The following is a 21,988-nucleotide window of genomic DNA, read 5'->3' as shown; positions in this document are numbered from 1 at the left end:
GTTATACATTATCATTATTAATTTGTTGTTCACTATTGTATAATTGCATATTGATATTAAATGTAAAATATACGTACTATGTATTCAGTTGTATTATAACAATATGCTTAGTTTAACTACGCCTGTTACATTGTACAAAATTTTTGAACCATATTATTGGTATAATTTATATTTGTATTATTATAACTTATTATAAAACTCAATTAATTATGTTGATGTTCTTATGTTATTATAATAAAAAAAATAATTTCTTTTTGATGGGCAGTATGTCAAGATTCATGTACTTTCTTTTTCTTCTTAATTAATGCAAACAAGCTACTGTCATGTTCTTCTTATTTACTAAATCAGCTGATATTAAATATCTTTTTACTTCATTAATTGTACTGTCACTATCATTTATGATGTTAAACACATTAAAAAACTGTTCCAGCTGAACAGAATGTTAAACATATAATTTAAATGTATACTTAAGCTATTTTTCACAAAAAATACAATATAATTCAGATGTAATGATTAATTTAAGATATTATAATATAAAGTGAATAAAGGATGTGTTCAATAAATATTTCAGTGTCTAGCAATTATTACTGCATACAGTTAACATAACCGAGGTATTGCACCGAGGCTGTAACTGTAGTTTATTATTGATTCCAGTATCTGTAACCTCTAACTGAAGCCAATCAGTGATGCTGAGCAATGTTTTTTCTGGGTGAGAAACGCTTTCACGTTATCATTGCCCGGACACAATATATTTGTTGTAATAAGCAAAGATATATCACATATTATATCTCAATTAAAGTAATAAAATAACCAAACCATCTACTTTATGGCAACTGGCATGAATAGCTGAAACTCACTGCAGTAATTTAAATAATTGAATGTAAACTGATGGCGCTAAGAAATCATAAAACATAAGATAACATTTCATTATTCCCAATAATAATTTGCATGTTAGTCACTAGGTTAAACTTGCAATGCAATGCCGCATAACAGATACAATCCACAAGGATATGATGCTGTTAGGAGCTCTGCAGTGATACAATGTTTTTAACTGGGCGAAGTTTATTGTTCATGGTAGGATGCCATTCACTTTGCCACTCATCATAAATTACCCTTTGTGCACAACATCTACACATTCATTGCCCGAATTCCTATACGGCTGGGATCCAGCAGCTCACTGTTGTATTATGCCTTTCATTTGTGAAATAGTACACTGAATTTTACAAGGTGAATTTAACAACTGAATCAAACAGGGTGTCTGGAGTACACATTACTAATTGCTTGTAAAGCACTCATGGAATCTGAGCAAACAAGTACTTGTTAAAATGTTGGGTTAAATAAACTTAGGCCTTATTAATAGCAAACAGCTCCAAAATGAAAATATTGGAGATGCTGTGGAGGCCAAACATGTATGTTCTGTTGCCTACCACAAAAGCACAGCCAACAGAATTAATGTTTTTAGAGCCATCCATATAAACTCTAACATCAGGATTCATACTGTTTATAATATTATAAAATTTGTTTCACAAAATAACCGTATTTGTGTTCTTTTTATTATACTGACAAAGATCAAAGCAGTAGTAATCAATGAGAGAAGGGCGTCAAAGGAGGTAATAACATGGAGCAACAGGAAGGAGTGGAGCAACAAGGAGTGGAGGTAATTGTATATTTAGAGTTGAGAAAAGGTCCTAACCTCTGATGCCTATCTTGACTGTTCCTGGTATCGATTAACACGATCCTACCATCGTGTTAATACTGCATCAAAGGTTGGATGAATTGGTTGCGCTTTAACCAAAGCCACACAAGAAAGCAATCATGTCCTTTTGCCTACTCTAAAGCGATGGCTCTTCACTGTCCACCAGCAGACTTACCACGGGGCTTGAGCAAAAAGCACCTATGGTAAGACGGATGAATGTATGATGGACTGCATCGAGCATCCTTAGAACGGTGGCCTGTGCTAATGAAGAAGCTATGCAGCCACAGTCTCAGCAGGAATGGACCAGAGCTTAATACAAGCACAACACTGCATATACAATCGGCTTTTTAATGGATATTAGATAAAACCCTCAGCATGTCTAACATTTTCCTTCAAATGGGCAATGTGGGGACAACCAATGTATTAAAGTAAGTTTTTAAAAATAATTTATTACACAATTTCTTATAAAATTTCAAGTATACCTTTGTCATATGGTTTGGATCACTGGATGGATGAGAAAAATGTTGCTCAACAACACGAGCAGCATTTAGCTGGGCTTCAAGTGTCTGCAGCCTATCACGTTCTTGTTCCAAACATAACTGCAATCTTATTTCCGAGTCCTTAGCTTCTTCTAAGCACATTCGAAGATCCTACACCACCAAAAATAAAACAAAAAACAAAAAAAAAATAAAAAACTACAGCATGTGCTTAAATAGATTTTAAAGAAAAGTCATTATTGCAAATAAGACTGGATAATCTTCAGATTAAATAGAACAAGAATTCAAGAATTAAACAGAGGAGTACTTAAAATACTGACATTTCAAGAATAGCAGAAAGTATTAAAACATTTTTATTATCTACTACTATGTTTCACTAAGTTACAATCTTTGAAATTGTTGAAAAGAGCAAAGAAAACTATTACACTGATTTCAAAAGAACAGATAACAATAGAATCAGATATTTCTTCCACTTATAGTCTTATCCTCCAAATAAAAACACATGGAGAATCTGGCAAATTTAGCTATGCATTAATACTACACTAAATTATAAATTTTTTAAGCTAAAATTTTAATTTTAACTTTTTAAAGTTAATTAAAAGCAACCAGCAGCAATCTAAAAATTAAAGTATATGAACTAAAGGTAATGCTGAAATCATGTTCAAAAAATGGCTCTAGTACATCACCAAAGTTAAATATAACATTTGGCAAATCTGGTGTAGTTTCAATACCTGCTGATGATATAAAACAGAGGAAAATGCCTGTAATAGTCAATGTCATTAAAAATAATTAGGCCATAATATTAATGTGGTTGAAATGAGTATAGGTTAAAAGAAATAAATAGAGGATTTCAAAAATAATCACCACAGTGAAGCAATATATTCACACAAGTAGCAGCAAATATGATTATTATATAGTAAAAACTCCCCAAAATGGAATATGACAGGACTGAATAAGAATTCTGTTTTGAAGAGGTTTCCATCTTGCAGAGTTTTTAAATATTGAGTTAATTTATCATGAGGTCCTGTAGTAAGAATTATACAAATGTAAAATGACGTTAGACAAGCAAGAATGTTTGGAATAATCAGGAAATTATACTTCATATAGAGAACATTAACCACAAATTTTCAAAGATAGTTCAGTTACTCTAAAAGAGGGTGTTTTTTATTTTTACAAGTTAGTAATATTCCACTTAATGTTATGTTTAATTAGAAGAAATATATTTAGCTTAAAATACAACATGATCTAACACTAATTATAAAATAAAACCATTTTCTAAAATAGTCAAGTACAGTTTTCTATTCCAATAATTTACTCTTGGAACTTTTGTTTTCAATAATATTTCTAGCGGTTAACATATTCTGTCACAAATCATCACTGTTTATACAAATTGTGAATTCTTCCAGCTGTGCGACCATACTCAATATGCTTCTCTGAAACAGTTAATTTTGTTTACCGTGTCCTCTTCTGAACTTTCAATAATTTTGCTAGTTTCAGACAAAATAATTTCATCTACAGTTTGAAATTCTTCTTCAGTTACCATATCACTATCAACACCCACGTAGTCTTCAGCATGGACCGATGTTTAACCACTTTCTTGCAATAAAAATGCAACTTCACGCAATATTGTTGTACTGCACAAAGCACATGTACCAGGAACATAATCATTATCGGTTTCCATGCAGAAACCAGCTTCTTTAAACGCATTTTTAACACAGTTATTTGTACGATGAAGACAGCCACCTTAGTGCATCTAGAACAGTAATTTTATGCGTCAGTTCTTGAACAGATGAATTGATACTGCCAACTAGCGACTACAAAATGTGTTTTCAATAATGAATTTTTATGTTTTTAATAATCTGCTGATCTATCGGTTGAGTTACACTACTTGTGTTTGGAGGAAAGAACACAAGTTTTTTTGTTAGAATAATTTTAATAAGAGTGAACGACGCATTATCTAAAAACAATAGAATATTTCTGTTTTCACTAACCATTCTTTAATTTAAATTATATATCCATTTTTCCATTATGTTAGACGTCATCCAAAACTTTTTTATTTGCGTACTATTCCAGTGGTAACTGAACGACATTTTTGAAACAGCGAGGCTTCTAAGATTTACCTATCATCAATAGTTTAAGTAACGTGTCATCCACAAAACCGCACACCAGAACAGGCAGTACTTCTTTGGATTGTTTGCCTCCAATACACTTTTCATTTTTGAAACACAGTGTTTTATTCAGTAAAACTTGAAAAAATAAGCCGGTTTTATTGCAATCACCGATACTTTTGGTTTGCAAACTGCAGTTATTTCTTTAATTTTATTTTTCCAGTCGATAACTATTTCTTTGTCTACATCTTTAGCTTCACCTGAAATTTGATTGTAAGAAATAGAATGCCTCACATGAAATTTTTCTAGCCATCCATTAGAAGTGCTAAATGTAGTAACTCCTAACTTAGCTGCAATTTCTTTCGCCTGTTGTTGCAGAATAGGCCAAGAAATAGGAAGATTTTTTGATCTTGCATGTGTAAACCTTTAAATAAAATTGAATTTATTTCTTCATTTTTGCTTTTAGTCTGCTGTCTAAAATTAGCTTTCCTTTCACCCTTCAACCACTCTTCCTTGATTTTATCTTTATATTTTTAAACAGTCGTAAATTATAATCAAAATTTTAAAAGACAAAAAACGCACATAACTAAAACTAAAATAAGTTAAAGTTTTTAAAGTGTTAGATTAAACTAAAACTAAAGGCACGTAAGTACTGCATTTAAACTCTTAACAGATAAACAGATTTTATATGGATTTGAATACTAGATCGTGGATACCAGTGTTCTGGTAGTTTTCAGTAGTTATAGTTAAAACACTAGTTTTACTAGTGTTCAGTAGTTCTGAGTTTCAATTAACCACACATCTTGGAAATGGTCGACCTGAGACTGTACAAGACTACACTTCACTAACACTCATACATATCATCCCCTGAAGTAATACCTGACGGTGCCCAGAGGATAAACAGGAAAAAAAACAAAAAGAACGCAAAACTATAATAATTTACTTCTACGACAAAATGAAAACTATACTGCTGCGTACCATGATGCTCAAACACTGAATGAAATTATTCTCAGAATTGTACATGGATTGTTTACGTAAGCTGCAGCTCGCTATCAAATTTTATTAATGACCGTCTGCTTATATGCTGAAAGTTTGGAGCCAAGAATATGGTGGCGTATAATTAGATAAAAAACAATACAGTACTGTACTATAATATAGTAGTAATCAACTACTGGATTTATAATTAGCAAATTGTGGGAATGTACAATCTTTTTTTTTTTTTAACTTGCTTTCTTTCTTATGGGACACGATTAATATGTAAAATTAAAAGTAAAATCTGTTTCCTTTCAGTTTCCGTATTGCAAAGTTTTCAGTCTTGAAGAGATTAATTTTTATAAAAATAATTGGGACTTGGGAAACTGTACATTTTGAGGAGGTTTCACTGTATTCTAAAATTTTCAAGAGTTCTATTCCTCTTTATGAAAAATAAGTTATAGTTCCCAGGATGCAGTTCAAAGAAAATTTGCACTCAGTAACATAGTAATTGCAGGAAGTAGACCCATTAATAAGTTGTAAAAATTTGCGATTATTAAAAAATAAACTGGAAACAGACAATAAAATATTTTTCCAAAAGCTATCCCTTGAAAGATTCCATGTGTTTTATGACTTTATCCTCTTAATACTCAAATGGTTCAATAATATTTGTAGTGTCTCAGGTGGTAGTTCCAGCAAACTGAAGGGTGTAAAATAAAAATACAATTGCAGTAACTGGCATTTTGAACAATATTGAAATGCAACCACTGTTGGCTATATTTTTATAACATGGTGATGGTATTTATTTCTAAGTAACCATAGCACCCATGGAGTGAGAGATAGCATTTCGGCCTTTCATCCAGAGATCCCAGGTTCGAATCCCAGTCAGGCATGGCATTTTCACTACAAATCATTCATCTCATCCTCTGAAGCAATACCTAACAGTGGTCCTGGAGGTTAAAAAAAAGCAACCATATCATTATGGTATTTAAAAATAATCTTAAATTATTTATATTTTACCTGTATTAATTCGGTGTCATCACGCTGTATTTGTTTCACCTTTTCTCTTTCATTTTCTAACAATGCTTGCAGTTTTTTGAAGTTACCTTTTTCTTTTAATAAACACAGTTCAAGTTCAGAACTATGTATTCTCTTTTCTTCTAATGACACGCTAAAATAAAAATAAATATAAGTGTTACACAATTAATAAATAAAAATAACGGTAACAAGAGTGCATAGGTATACATGTAAATAATGATCATAAATTATAAAATTAATATCTTTAAATTGAAAAAGAAATATTCAATTTTATAAAAAAAAATATCACTCTCAATAATTATTGGCCAATTACATATTTCATCTCAAGTTTTCATTTCCCATAAACAAGTCCATAACTATGGAGCACTGAAATATAAATTTCCATCACACATAGAGATAAACAGTAGAAATAAAAAGTTATAACACTAAAAAGTTAAAAATAATATAATTTTTATTTACTAATTAAAGTAAATTTAATAAATAAGTAAATTTAAAGGTATTTACAATAAATAACTATTTTTGAGGTTGTTACCAGCAACACAAATTAAACAAAGTTATTACCTCAACCAACCGATAGGCGACTAAACGGGATTCCCACATGTAAAACGGGATCTCAAAAGCATATAAGAGAGTGTCTCACAATCATAAATCATCTTGAGTTGACTAAGGAATATATACTTGGTGATAATATATGTACCTAAGAATTTATAAAAACATTATCCTGGTCAGGCACGTCATTTTTACATGTTACAAATCATTCATCTCATCAATACGTAATGGTGATTCCAGAGGTTAAAATAAAAAAAATAAAAAGCATCTACAAAGTATTCTTATATCATACTCACATTTTATTGTTGTATTATATTTTTTCAGAACTCAATTTATTGTAGTAAAACATCTACTACCAATTTTGCATTGTTTGAAGTAGGATTTGTATTACATAGATCATAGGTTTTATTTGTTTAACTTGTGTTGGCTGGCACCAACTTCGAAAATAGTTATTTGTTGTAAATACTTTTACTTTAGTTAATAAATAAAAATATAATTATTTGTAACTTTTAGTACTATTATTTTTTGAAGTTATTTGTTTTTATTTTTTTATAAATTATTTTATTTCATAATTTTTAGTAGTAGTATATATATATATATATATATATATATATAATAATAACAAAAACACCATATGATAATCCTAAAATACCATCACAAACACTAAAAAATAATAGTCACAGAAAAAAAGAGAATAGCAAACAAATACTCTAAAACCAAAAGACAAAAAAAAAAATGCTTACAAATAAACAAAAGTATAATTGATCTAAAAAAAATAAAATAAATTTTTAAGATACTAACATACTTTTTTTAAAAATCTACAGTTTTTATAGATTTTATTTTTTATTTTTTGTTCTTAGAATGAAAGATGTTGATATGTGTAGCCAATTCACCAATTTGTACAACATTCCAAGTGACAAAGGAATATGGAGTTGTTGAGTGCAGAACGCTACCTCTAATATTAAGCTGGGCTGTAACTATTCACAAACTGCAAGGTACAACTCTTGACAGGGCGGTGATAGACCTCGGCAAGAAAAATTTTGCCAAGGGGCAGATTTATGTTGCTCTTAGTTGAGTAAAAACTTTAGAGGGCATCGCCTTATCTGATTTGGACCCAAATAAGTTATTAAATAGACCACACGATGAGAAAGCTCTGACAGAAATGATGAGGTTACACAATCTATCCAATTTATAGGTTTCATTATTGCGAGTAGACATTTGGTCAAAGTTTGCGAGTCCCCAGTTAAAAAAGTGTTAATAATAACTATACAATGTTATTTATTGAAAAATTATAATATTTAACTTGCTTCATACAGGGTGATGTTGTTTGGGGGCTTGTTGTATGACTATTTATTTAATATTGCAAAATTTGAATTTATTATTGCATAACGGGTGTTTCAAAAAGGACAACTCTATGATTAAGAAGGCAGAATTCACGCATAAGGAAATTTTATTTCTCCCTATATATCAGTTGGCAACACTGTACTCAAGATTAGCAGCTTGTAATAGTTGAAATCTTCTTCTTATATGGAAGTGCTATAACAGTACAATAAGTCTCTATTGTGTTAACTTTGATGGTTTCCAAGGATGAATGTACGTTTATTATTGCATGTATAAATCTTATGAATGAGTGAAAGACAAGTTTCATATAAAATTTCCCAATACTTCAGTTCCTAATACGTCAACAATATCCGTTAGGTTAATAAATTTCATGAGACTGGAAGTGTACACAATTGGAAAGCCCAGGTTGACCATCACTGTGTAGAAGTTCTGGAGGATGTGAAAGAACATTAGGTGTCACTCAACCAGTAAATCGTTCAAAAAGTTATCTTCAGAGGCTGGGCTTTCACTATCTACAGCTTTCAGGGTTACTAAAATAGTACAATTGAATGCTTATCGCACCGGTGTTATTCAAGAACTGAAAGAAGTAGACCGTGGAAATGTTTATAACAGTACTGTCGTTGGTTTCATTCTCTTGTTGATGACAATGGTATTAACATTTCAGATCGTGTTTATTTCAGTGATGAGGCACAGATTCACCTGGATAGCTATATTAACAGCCAAAACTGCTGAATATGGAGTGCTGAAAATCCTCATGCGTTTCATTAACGACCATTACAGTCATGTAAGATTGGTGTGCGATTTCCTGGCTTTGTGTAATAGGGCTTTTATTTTAAGGCAAATCGGTAGACAGTATTGTTTATCGTAACTTAATCGAACAGTTTATTGCCATATTAGATTTACACAAACGAGAATGTCGGTTCAACATGTCACACTGCTAATGAAATATGTTACAGGAATTTTTTGACTATTGTTTGATATCAAAAGGGTTGTGGCCTCCAAGATCCCCAGATCTTACACCAGGAGACTTTTTTCTTTGAGGGTATTTAAAAAGTATAGTTTTTAAAAACAATTCTCATACACTTGACGAATTGAAGGCTAACACTGAAAGTGATATTTCAAACATTACTAAAATGGCTGTGAATGTTATGAAATGTGTATGAACCTACATCAGGATTACAGGAAATCATTTTGCACATCTATTGTAAGTTAAGCTAATTTATTGTTGTATAAGTGTTTTATTTACATTAATATTTTTGTAATAAATTCACGTCATCAAACATAGGGGTTACGTCCTTTTTGAAATACCCATTATTTATATTATAATTTTACAATTAGGGATAATACACTTTTTCACAATTTTATATAAATGTAGGTTTAATATTTATATGGAGTTTAGCAATTTAAGGAACAAAAATAGGGAAAGAAATGCCATGAATATTTCCATGGAGACTAAACAACGATAATCAGAGTGTTATTAATATTGTACACATACAGGGAACAAAACAACATTGTAATGGTGCAAGCAGTCAGCGGCTAAGGGTGCCGGTTTTTTGGTATATTTTCTAAGGTTATCATTAGATTTGGTTAAAATTTATACGAGACCATTCAGAAAGTATACTCATTCAATTAAAAAATATTATCAAAATTGGTATACTAATGTCGAAGATATTGCATAACATAAATAAAAGTGATAACCTCCTCCTTTTTTGAAGTCTGTTAATAATAATACTAATCATATGAAATACTACTCATTTTACTCAAGTGGAATGGAAGAAAAAAGGAAAAAGTGCAAGGAAAATAAAATAAGTTGAAAATTAAGTACAAAGGAAACAATACAGAATAGAAGAAGTTTTTTAAATTATGCATTGATATATATATAGAGATTTTTCACAAATTATAAAAGTACAATAAAGAGAAAAAAAATATTTAACACATTGAAAAATAAAAGAGAATTTTGAGGAAAATTTAACATCAGATATCCAAAGGAAAGACCATTCTCTTAAGGAAAGAAGAAATAGGTGACATAGGGATCCACTAAGAACTGCATAAAATAAAGATTATCTGATAAAAGCATCAGGAGGAAAGAAAATTTTATAATTTCAGTAGAGTTGTAAGTTATGATTTGAATTTGGTAGCTCTGAAAAATTAAAGAACGAGGAAAAATTTTAGAGATGTACCATTTTAATTGCTAAGCTATTTGTGGAAATTATGATAATAGTCTATGTACATTAATATGTAAAATTTATAGACTCCAGAAGCACCAGAGACTTCAATAAAAACTTACTACTCCAACAGAGGCAAGAGCAGATAAATGTGAGATTGACTGTACTAATCATGTTCTCAAATTTAAAAAAAAAATAGAATGATGGGTAAAAATATTAATACAACAAACATCACACACTGATTTAAAACAAATAAACACCATGGATATAAGGTAAACAAAGTTAATTAGCATTCAAAATTTTAAGAAAAGAAATATTAAATATGTAACAAAAGGAGAGCTTTCAAAATTTATACAAAACTCAAGAAGTTGTATAAGGAAAAAAATGGAAACTGCTATGTAGCCAGTCCTCAACACTTTTTGTTTGAAAATAGGAAAAGCACAGGAAGTTAATAATTTAAAAGGGATACAGTTCAGGAAGAAAAATGTTAAAATTTGCTGATGATATTGCTATACATCATCAATTTAGATCAAAATAAATTAAGAATGTGCTAGAATTTAAAAATTAGAAATAAAATTTGTAAGCCCAAATAAAAATGGGTTTGTAAGCACATTTCTATGGGAATTTGAAATGTAGTGTTACAAGGAAGTGGTGAAAATTAAGGTGGGCTGATGAATGAAACTTAAGGCTTAAGGTGAATGAAACTGAGGAGGTTTTAAGGTAAATAGGAAAAAAAGAAATTTAGGGCATAAAATGATGCCCAATGCTGATGGACTGTATATTGAATTATAATTATTCAAGATCAGCAAGTTTTATTTTAGAAGAATGCAGGAGGATAAAAACAGTAAATAATAAATAGATATTAGGATTAGAATACATAAAATAAGTAAATACGGATGTAGGAGGTATGAGGATAAAAAATTGGCTCGTAGCAGAAAGGATTAGTGAAGGGAGTTAAAACATTCCATCAATTGAAGATAAGCTGCTTTTACATTTATATAAATATTTTCACACATATGCAACTTCAATAAAACCAACATTAATTTATTTTTGGAGTGATATTTTCAGACAATAACTCTAAATTCATAAAAACTTTTATTATATAAAAGGTAACTTTTATAAAAAACATATTGCATAAAAATATTTTTTCATAGGTCATACTCTTACAAGAGCAACTATACAAGTTTTTGGATTTACTAACAGAAACATGTATAAGACTGACAACAAGGCTATATATTAACTGATTTACAAATTTCAGACAAGGCATAACACCATAATATAATTAACTTACGAAAGTGATGTGAGCCTTTCTTCTTGATAATTAATAATTTTCTGTAATCGCTCATTTTCTGTCTGCAATGCAAGTACATGCTCTTTTTCTTTAGAACAATTCAGTTTTTCATTTGCCAACTTATTTTTAAGATATTCAATTGTTTCTTTCTGATTCTGTATTATTGAACTGAGTTCTGAAAGTCTATCCATCATATTTGAAAGTCCAGGAGATCTGACATCAATCCTAGAACTTATTTCTGAGTATAAATCTGAGGCTTCATCAGATGTTAGACTCTGGAAAAAAAAAAAATTTTCAATCCAAAACATACTTTTTAATGAATACTCTAATTTGTATTAATAAAAAATATAAAAAAATTATAATATAAATAACTGAAGAATATTCCACATAATAAACACAATACTTTCTAACATCTGGCTGTAAAATATCAGGACTATTTAAAGAAAGCCTATTTAATTTTGAATATATAGGCACGTTATGTGGGTTATTTATGTAAATGAAGAAAATTTTCTATTTGATTAATTCATAAATACAATGTAATAATAAACCTTATATTTATTTATACATCAAAAATATTTAACTGAAATCTATTTGATTTTTGACACATAGGCACACAAATTAATAAAAGGCATTAATTTTATAAAAATTAACTTTTCCACTTATAATTTCATTTTTCCTCTATATTTAGTACATTCTAAAAGACTGCTACTTCATCAAAAAATTTTGTGGAAATTAATTTAAAAACATAAGTAAAATATAAAATTATAGAGAGGAGTGATAACAATCTGTCTGTGGTATAAAATTAACAATCCCTCTGCTGTTACAATTTGCGACAGATAAAGGAACTATTGTTTTTGTACGCCAAGTTTTAAGAAATAAATATCCAACATTTTTTAACCACAAAATTCAACATCTCTATTCCATAGTGCATTCCTTCGCAAACTGGTTTGAAATAAATAAAACCTGCTTTAATTTCTCATAATGTAAGATATGGGAGTTCCTTTTTTCACAGTGGCTAAAACTAACTGTCTGTAATACTATCTGTAAACATTCAGTTTAAAACAAAATGTACCTAAGTTCTCATCATTTGAGACACACTCACACCTTAATATTTTCTGCTTTGTGTTTTTCTTAGAATCTGTCTCAACATGATAAAAAAGAACTGATAACTCATAATAAAGTCTATCAAAATATGATTTGAAATGAGTGTCTATTGGACTGAACATAGGCACTCCATGAATCTGATCTTTAAAGAGGTCTCAATGATAATTTGTAGTATTGACAGTTGTAATACTGTTATTTTCTGTAGCTGTTAACAATAATGATGATCTTCCTTTGAGTTACCTGGATAATTTATGCTTATGGAATAACTGTTACATCCATGAAATCAAATTGGTCAAGTAGAAAAAATGTTTTTCCTGGAATTTCTATTGTAATGTTTCCTGATTGTACACATGCTGCTGTGTTTGTATATTTTATAATTAGGCTGATAATTTTGGTTCAAATCCATAGGTGGTAATATTAGTTCTCAGCAATAGGGATATCAGTTCTCAGTTCACAGAGTTGAAAGTTTGTTTAAAATCTATAAATAAGCAGTAGATATCCTTTTTGCAATTTTATCTATCTCCTACTGACTGCTTCCATGTGATTACCTGATCAATTGTTTTTTTTTTTGGTCTAAACCCTGCCAATTCCTCTCTAATAATAACTTCCTGTCTCTTTTGTACTTACCTTGATAAGGACATTATGATAACTGTGAGAGAAACATTATCAGGCAATATTTATTACACAGCCTGGTCACCATTTTTATATATTGGGACCACCTGACAGTGTAGTTCAGTAGATACATCTTCATCCTCAAGATGCTTTTCTGATAAGTCAATCATGTTTGAGCTTACATGGCAGTCCATTTCCCAGTACTATTTTCCTGACTAAAATAGATTTATCATATCTAATATCATGCGTTAGTATATCAGTCTTCTCTAGACCTCTTGTTCTGCAGTTTCATTCATTTTCTAGAATGCTTTACAGAAATCTCAAAAATGATCCTCTCAATCTTCTAAACATTCTGTTCCCTCATCAGTTATCGTCTTGTATAACCTGTGGCTTCCATCTCTCAGCTATTTCTTTGATCACGTTAGGCAGTTCTCTTGAATTCCATTCTTAAAGCTACGCTCACATTTACCTTTTTTCAATTTACTTCAGGCTGTTTTATACAACTCATCCACCTCTTTCCCTAGAGTCTATCAATGTAGTTATTTTTTATAGTATAGTTTTAGTAATTACTTTATATTATCAACATATTTAATTTAATTATTAATTACAATACTAGCAATTACTAATTAGAAAAAATAGCAAATTTAAAACAGAAATTTTTAAATAAGAAATATTACTGTTACAACTTGCATAAAAGATTTTATTTGATATTACACTATACATTAACATTCACAGAGAAAATACCTGAAAGCCATGTTGTATTATCTTGTGCAGAACTCCCAAAATATAATCATTTGGAGGATTAGAATTTGGTTCAATCCTCTGAGTATCTAAAGTAGACAAAAGACTACTGTCTAATTGGGCAGCTTTATTTAATTCCTCCTGAACTTGTCCTGCAAGGTCCTCCAAAGAACCTAACAACAAAATATTACAATATTATAGCACAACTAACATCAAAAAGGATTATCTATATCTATACTATTATGTAAAGAGGAAGAGGGTTTTTGTTTGTTCAGGATAAACAAAAAAACTACTACAACAATTGGAACCAAATTTTTACCCATGTTTCTTGGCATAACTGAGAGGAATTATAGATAGATATATTTCATCTAAAAAAGGCATGTTTTTAGAGTAAGTACAGCTTTGAAATTGAAAAAAAAAGACAAGTATTCTTAACAATTTTATTTTTACGTGAAAACCTGTACTTTAATCTACTTTTCTACATAATTGCCACCAATATTAAGGCACTTGTATCAAGCAACCAGCTTTTGAACACCGTTGTCACCACTGCAACACAGTCGCTTTGACACCACATCGTTGTCATGGTGCTGACCACCCAGATATTTCTTCAAATGCAGGAACAACTGGTAGTCACTGGGCACTAGATCGGAACTGTATGGAGGGTGATCAAGTTGTTCCCAGTCAAATGATACAATGAGTTCTTGAGTTTGATTAGCCGCATGTGGACGGGCACTGTCATGAAGCAAAAGGATTCATTTACTCATTATGCCACCCTTTTATTTTGAACTGCACAGTACAGTTTTTTTACGGTTTCACAATTCATCGTAGAGTTTATTATGTCACCACAAGGCAACACTTCCACCAGCAACACCCCGTTCATGTCCCAAAACACTGTGCACATGATTTTCGAAGCCAAAATTGTCTGCTTAAACTTCACTTTCTTGGGTGATGTTGAATGCTGCCATTCCATGGATTGCTGCTTCAATTCTGGTGTAACATAAGCCACCCATGTTTTGTCGCCAGTGACAATTTGGCTTAAAAAAATCATCACCCTTTATATTGTATCGCTCGAGAAAAGTCAAGGCACTGCCTAAATGCTTGGTTTTGTGCACCTCAGTCAACATTTTTGGTACCCAGCATGAGCATAATTTTTGATAATTTAAGTGTTCGGTTACAATTTCATAGACAACACTTCTCGAAACTTGAGGAAACTCTTCAGATAGCGAAGAAATTGTAAAGCGTCTGTTCTCTCTTACTTTTTTGTCAACTTTCTGTACCACATCTTCAGTAATAACAGAAGGTTGTCCATTTTGTTTCTCATTATGAACATTTTGGCGGCCATCTTTAAAAGCTCTAACCCATTTTCATACCATTTAATTGCTCATGTTTTCTCCATACACTTCACTGATCTGATGATGAATTTCAGCTGCTTTCTCGACTTTAGCACCAAGAAAACGAATCACACCATGTACTTCACAGTATGCAGGATTCTCGATCAGCAAAAGCAATTTTTAAATCCTTACAACAAATGTAAAGACAGTCAAATATTTCTGTAATGGCATTTGTGGCTTGCCGACAAATGCAGGTACACACACAGTATGCATGAGTGGAATGCCGACCACTGCGTAGCAGCAGTGGAATTTCAAAACGGTACTTACTTTAAAAACATGCCTTGTATGTGTAGTAGAGGAAATTTGCCAGTTGAAGCACAAAGTTTAATTAATTGATTTAATGACCTGTGAGTCTCTATTTCTGTGTGAGCTGAGTTTGAACTGAATGATTTGAATCATTCAAACGAATAACATTACAAAAATAGTACAATCAAATTTACGTTATATAAAATAATATTAAATAAATTTCTGTTAAATAATAACAGGCTTCCTGTGGGGACTGCATGTGAGGCTAGGGTGGTGAATTATGCGAGCATCTTGTGGGAGGCTAGACCAATCATCACCATCAACTGTTAACAAACGGGGTGACCCTGGGGCGCTGTTATGGCAGGTGCAATGGGATGCTCTTAATATCTCTACAAACAATTGTTCGACCTTCAAAATCCAACAGGGTTTTTGTTTCTAGTTTGAAAGCAAACTTTTGCATGCATCAGGTACACTCTTGATCTAACAGATCACAGTTATTTGGAAATGTATAAATGTATAAAACTTGTCCGTTTTATTGTTATCGCATCATGTGAGAACCAACCGACTGATTACTTTCAAATTTGTAGGATATATTTGTGTTATCCCAGGGAAAGTTTTAAGCCATTGAAGGTTAAGATATTAAAAATATTTATTATTTCTATATATTAAATATTAATTCACCCCCAAGGAGGATGAATTAAAGATATTCATTAACGAAAAAATAGATTAATCCTTTTACTTTAAAAGGAATAATTGTAACATTTTGATCCTCAATTTTTAATTATATTTCTGTCACCAAGGCAAAGAAATAAGTTGAGAATTTTCATCATCAAAGGTGTATGTACTGTAGTTACCATAGTTACTGTTATACTATCTTTTGTGATTTAATTTATTTTTTAGGTTTCTATAAAGCCTGAATACTGTAATTATTATTTATCAGTATTATTCTTACAACCATGAGGATAACGTACAGTGCAGGGTTCTAGGAGGTGGAGCCTGCTGGATAGATGGGAATGTCAAAGCAAGATCTGTGAGTATGCAGGATGCCAGTTCCCCCAGAAAACTGGAAATAATGAGCAAAGTAAGCTTTGCAGCCATGGGGTAGGCACCTTGGCCCTGAGGACCCCCTGAGCCCTGAGGTCCAGGTTCTAGCTAGATGGGCTGGCTAGTTACTTACAAAAGCTGTTATTTACTTTTCTTCATACTGGACTGAAGTTATCTTAGTAGATAAGAGCCCTAAAAATATATTCTATAAATGTTTATGTGAAAATTCTTTTGCTAAAATATGGCCGCAACAGTAGGATCATATAGAAAAAAAAATCATTCTAAGTAATGAAAAATTATTTAGTTTGGTAATAAAGAAGTTAATTTTTGATAAATCTAAAATTCACTTGTCTAGTGACAATGTAAAAATAAAAAAGCTACAATAACTTACTTCTGAAATAGTACAGTGAAAACTGTTACTGAAATCTTTTATGATAAAAAGTTATATTTTATTAGAATTCATTCCTGCAAAATAAGTAACAAATTCTACTCCTCATCTTGCTGTTATTTTCTTTATTGCTGTTTAATTTTTTTTTTTTACTTTTAGAAAAAGAAAAAAAATGGTTAAAATTCACATAAAATGACAACTGTAGAAACAAACTTCTTTGTAGTACATAACAAAAAGTATGCCCAATAATTGCTTAGATATAGTAAATGTAACCTAATTGCACATTTTCATTGTTAAACAATCGTAATAGGTAATTGCAATTATTAAAAAATTAATTAATTAAAAACAAATATAAAGTTTACTTATGTTTATTAAAATATGTTTATTCATATTTTATAAATGCAGATAAACTTTGCATTGCTCAGTAAGAAAATAAATATTTTTTAATACCTTTTTGTTTTATATTCTTCATCTAATTTCTTTTTATAATTACTGGTGATGTCTGTTTAAAAAGTTAAGTGCACATTTACTTCAATATTACTTTGTGTAAATGGTAAGCGAGTGAACTTTATTACTTTATTCCAGTAACTGTTTCGAGTAAGTAATCTTCTAATACAATAATATCCTACAGTCAAAATTTGCATTATTTAATATTAAAAATAACTTGAAACTACACTTTCAACATCAGTTTAGTAGTGCGTTTGCAATAGAACAAAACAAATTTTCCACTATTCTTTTACTCTAACTTGTAACTTTTTTTTTGAGCTTGTTAATTATACTGCATTTTTTATTTTCTGGATTCTTTTTGTGAAACTTAGTGGTGATTTTGTGAAATTAATGTGATTTATTATTTATTTGAAAATTTTAAGATGTTACTGATAGGCATTTAATATGTGAATAGCAGAGTGTAATTCTACTAAACAAAAAAATGCAATCAGAAATAACAACTTTGAAACTATTAATCAATTCATGTAATTTACAGCTGAACAGTTATTAACTTTTAAGAAAAGTTTAAAACAATGACATTATAGTTCAGAGAAAAAAACATTAATATTGTTTATACCTGTAGACAAAGTCTTACATGTTTAGTTTTTTCTACTTTTTCTTTAAATAAACTATTTAATTATAGACATATAGGCTACATTTATGGAATGAAGATGAATTTTCTTATTATATTTCTTTCACAGCGTTAAATTATGTACATTTTATTATTTGATTTCCGCTTTTTCACAGTGCAATGGAACAAATTATATATTTTGGATTAAGCCTAATTTGTTCAACACAGCCAATTAGTTCAACACATAAATGTAGTTAAAATATAAAAAAAAATTATTGTCAAGAGAATTTAATAAATAATTATTTAATTAGATGGTTTTCCTTCAGTCAAGTTTTGTTAAGGATATGATGGAGCATACAGAGCACTTGTGTGATGTGATTGCAAATTAGAAAATAGCAGCAAAAAGTGACATTGTGTATTTTAAATTCAAATTTTATTTATAATAAATCATGTTCTGAAGTTAAAATTGCTTCTCAAATCCTATGCATCTACTTTCATTAAAAACATAAAATGATTTTTTTTTTGTCTTCCATAAAGCATATTCCTTAGTTATTACATCCCTTGTATACAAAAACCTCTGTCCCTTCTTTTTTCTTTATCAAATATATCCCCAATTCATACCTTGGGTTTTAAATTTTTCTAGTCTAACTGAAACAATTTCTATAATAGATGTATGCAGCTCATTTAATTTTCAATATATAAATTTATGGCTCTGGTGCTTCTTTCAGATAATTTACATTTACAATCAAAAATATCAAACTTCACAGTAAAGCAGAATCTGTAGTAACAATCATGAAATAAACAAACAATCACCAGTAATGAGAATAAAAATAATTATTAATTGATAAAGCATATAATTGACATTGTTCTTACCTATCCTATTATCAACTGGTTTTATTTCAAAGGTGTCCACCTGAGAAAATGTTAGAGATTCAATCGACCTATGAACCTTTGATTTGTCTTGTTCAAGAGCCGTAGTATGTTTCTTCTCTTTTTCTAATTCTTCTTTCAATACAATATTTTTTTTCTCTAACTCCTTTTTTGCACGTTTTATTTTATCATATTCACGTTTAATAAATAAAGTTTTCTTCTCTGCATTCAATCTACTGCTTTTTTCTTTCATTGCAGTCTCCTGAGCTGATTTTTCAGAACTTTTGTAAGCCTCAGCAGTTGCACAAATGTCTGCATAACGATCTTTCTCAATTTCAATTTTATGTACTGCTTTTTCTTTATCTTCCAGTAAATTTCTATTCTCACTTTCCAATTTTATTAATCTTTTTTCAAGTTCATTCATTTTCTTTTCATTAGCTGCTAGCTTAGTATCAATATTTGACTTTTGTCTGGTGGCCATCAATTCTGATCTTAAATTATCACAGTCAGTTTCCAATCCAGTGTTAATACACCTCAGTTGTTCCAATTCTTCCTTCAGTTTCATAATAACGTCAGAATCCTTTTTCAAATGATTTTCCATATCCAATTTAGCTTTTGCAGTAATATTTGCAATATCAGTTTTCATTTCATTCAGTTGAATGTTCAGCTGTTTGTTTGATTCTTTATTACATTTCAATTCATTCTGTAATTGAGTAATTTCTGTTTCACTGTTATTTAACTGCTTTAAAACAGCATTTAGTTCAGATTTAGTATTTTCACAAGAAAACTTAAAATTATCTAACTCGGACAAGGCTTTATTCTTTTCATCTTCAATGGCTTTTAATTCTTTCTTTAAAGTTTCACTGATTATCTTCTCATCTTCTAACTGCTGCTTTAGATGTGCAACTTCAAAAGCAGAGACATTATCCAGCTCTTTTTTTAATAGAGATTTTTCTTTGATTAATCTATTATTTTCCTCTTTAATTTTTTGCAGTTCAATGTCTTTAATGGACATATCATTTAACTTAGCGGATTCCTTTGCATCATTTATCTTTTTCTGTAATTTTTCCAGAAGAAGTTGCAAAGCTTTAACATCAGCTGTGACCCTGATTAAATTTTCTTCTTTGTTTGCTAGCTCATCTTTAAGCTGTTGCGCTTCAAATTCCTTTTCCTTTAATTTTCTCTGAAACTGTGAAATAATCTCTAACTGCTCTTGACAATAATCCTTATCTTCAGCAACAGAAGCAAGTGTTGCAGCAAGCTCATCCCTTGTACTTCGTAATTCTTCTTCTAAAGCCGGTATCTCTTTTAAACGTTCTTCATACTTCTTTAAATGATCAGTCTTCAGTTCCAACTGCTGTTTTAATTCCTCAATAGCCATACGAAGTTCTTCCTGCAAAATAAAAACTTTGTTAATTGGATTTTAATTAAAAGTATATTTTAGCTAATACAAAGGAACAAAGAAAAACATTAAAACAGTTTATTTATTATTTGTGAGGTAATTACTGACCTTATGCCCAATTATAACTACCTAATCCTCTTTTAAGATAAAAATTAATTTTGTAACATGAGAAGAAAATGTAGACAGCCGACTGGAATCTGAACACACACTCTTCTGGTTGAAAAATAAGGACACTGCCATTCTGCTTTGGAGATGGCAGTTCTGACTGGTGTATATCATTAGTTAATAAATAAATTTCAACAGCATGTGTTATTAAGAAACAGGAATGATGCTTACTTTCATAATACTTAATTTCAATTATTTAATTAAAAGATGTTACACCACAACCATTTAACCTTTCCATGTTTTAAATATTTTAACTTTCATTAAGAATCATACTGCATAGTTATGACAAGGTTTTGAGATGCTTTAAGAACCAATGTGGTAGGAAACAGTAACATAACACTAATTACAGTTTACACAGTAATAAACACAAGATCAGGTGGTAATGGATGTAATCAGAAATACATGTAATAATAGATAAGATAGGATTTAAACTTTATAACAAGCAATAAAGTTTAAGAATTTGCATGGATTTGAAGCCCAGGTCAACAACTATGTATCATCAACTTTTCTTCAGAAGGGAAAGAAAAGGGATATGAAAAATCTAATCAAGCAAACTGATGAAATTTATATTGTGTAGGAGTCTAGAATGCGGAACTGAATTTTTTATGTCTATAAAGCAAGAATAAAAATATTTCAAGAATATGTTTATGTTAAACTACAGAAGAATAAACAAGCAATATTATTGGTTTAAAATTTATATATATAAAAATTATTATTGCACTGAAAAAATGGAGAGAAAGAAAGGTGGGCTAAAGATAAAATCAAAACTGAATGATGTAAATTTTCTTTTTTTTTCTGTTTAACCTGTGTAAGCATCACAAGGTATTACTTCAGAGGATGAATGAGGATGATATATACAAATATAAATGAAGTCTTGTATAATCTCAGGTCGACCATTCCTGAGTTGTGTGGTCAATTGAAACCCAACCACCAAAGAACACTGGTATCCACAATCTAGTATTCAAATCCATTTAAGAGTAAACTGCCTTTACTAGGATTTGAGCCTTAGAACTCTTGACTTTGAAATCAGCTGATTTGAGATGACGAGTTAACAACTAGACCAGCCTGGTGGGCTGAATGATGTACATTTAAAGTACAGTAAAAGTAGACTTTCAGTTATGATTTTTTTAACATTTTTTTTCACACAAGGTAATAATATTAACAGTTTTATAATGTATAACCATGAGTTAAATGTTTAACGTGTACTGATAGTCAATGTTTTAGTCAGTACAGAAATATGCCTGATATTTACAGAGAAATAAATTTAATTTTTATCAATTGAATTGCTTGCTTCTCTACAAAACCAAGAAA

General features: G+C 30.2%; 1 protein-coding gene across 6 annotated transcripts in view; it reads right to left on the bottom strand.

Moving 5' to 3' along the window:
* The window catches only part of LOC142324100 (uncharacterized), a 363,200-nt gene that overhangs the window by 38,733 nt on the left and 302,479 nt on the right, over positions 1-21,988 (bottom strand). For all 6 annotated transcript variants that reach the window (XM_075364751.1, XM_075364759.1, XM_075364778.1 and 3 more), the window contains 5 exons: positions 19,114-20,503; positions 14,118-14,287; positions 11,658-11,932; positions 6,294-6,444; positions 2,179-2,346 (listed from right to left, as the gene is read on the bottom strand). In XM_075364751.1, the coding sequence (XP_075220866.1) occupies positions 2,179-2,346; positions 6,294-6,444; positions 11,658-11,932; positions 14,118-14,287; positions 19,114-20,503 (2,154 nt within the window). The remainder of the gene's footprint in view (positions 1-2,178; positions 2,347-6,293; positions 6,445-11,657; positions 11,933-14,117; positions 14,288-19,113; positions 20,504-21,988) is intronic.

The sequence above is a fragment of the Lycorma delicatula genome, chromosome 1 (assembly GCF_047948215.1).
Source record: "Lycorma delicatula isolate Av1 chromosome 1, ASM4794821v1, whole genome shotgun sequence".
NCBI classification, from domain to species: domain Eukaryota; kingdom Metazoa; phylum Arthropoda; class Insecta; order Hemiptera; family Fulgoridae; genus Lycorma; species Lycorma delicatula.
Note: the sequence above shows the minus strand (reverse complement) of the source record. Positions and strands in the feature narration are given on the sequence as shown.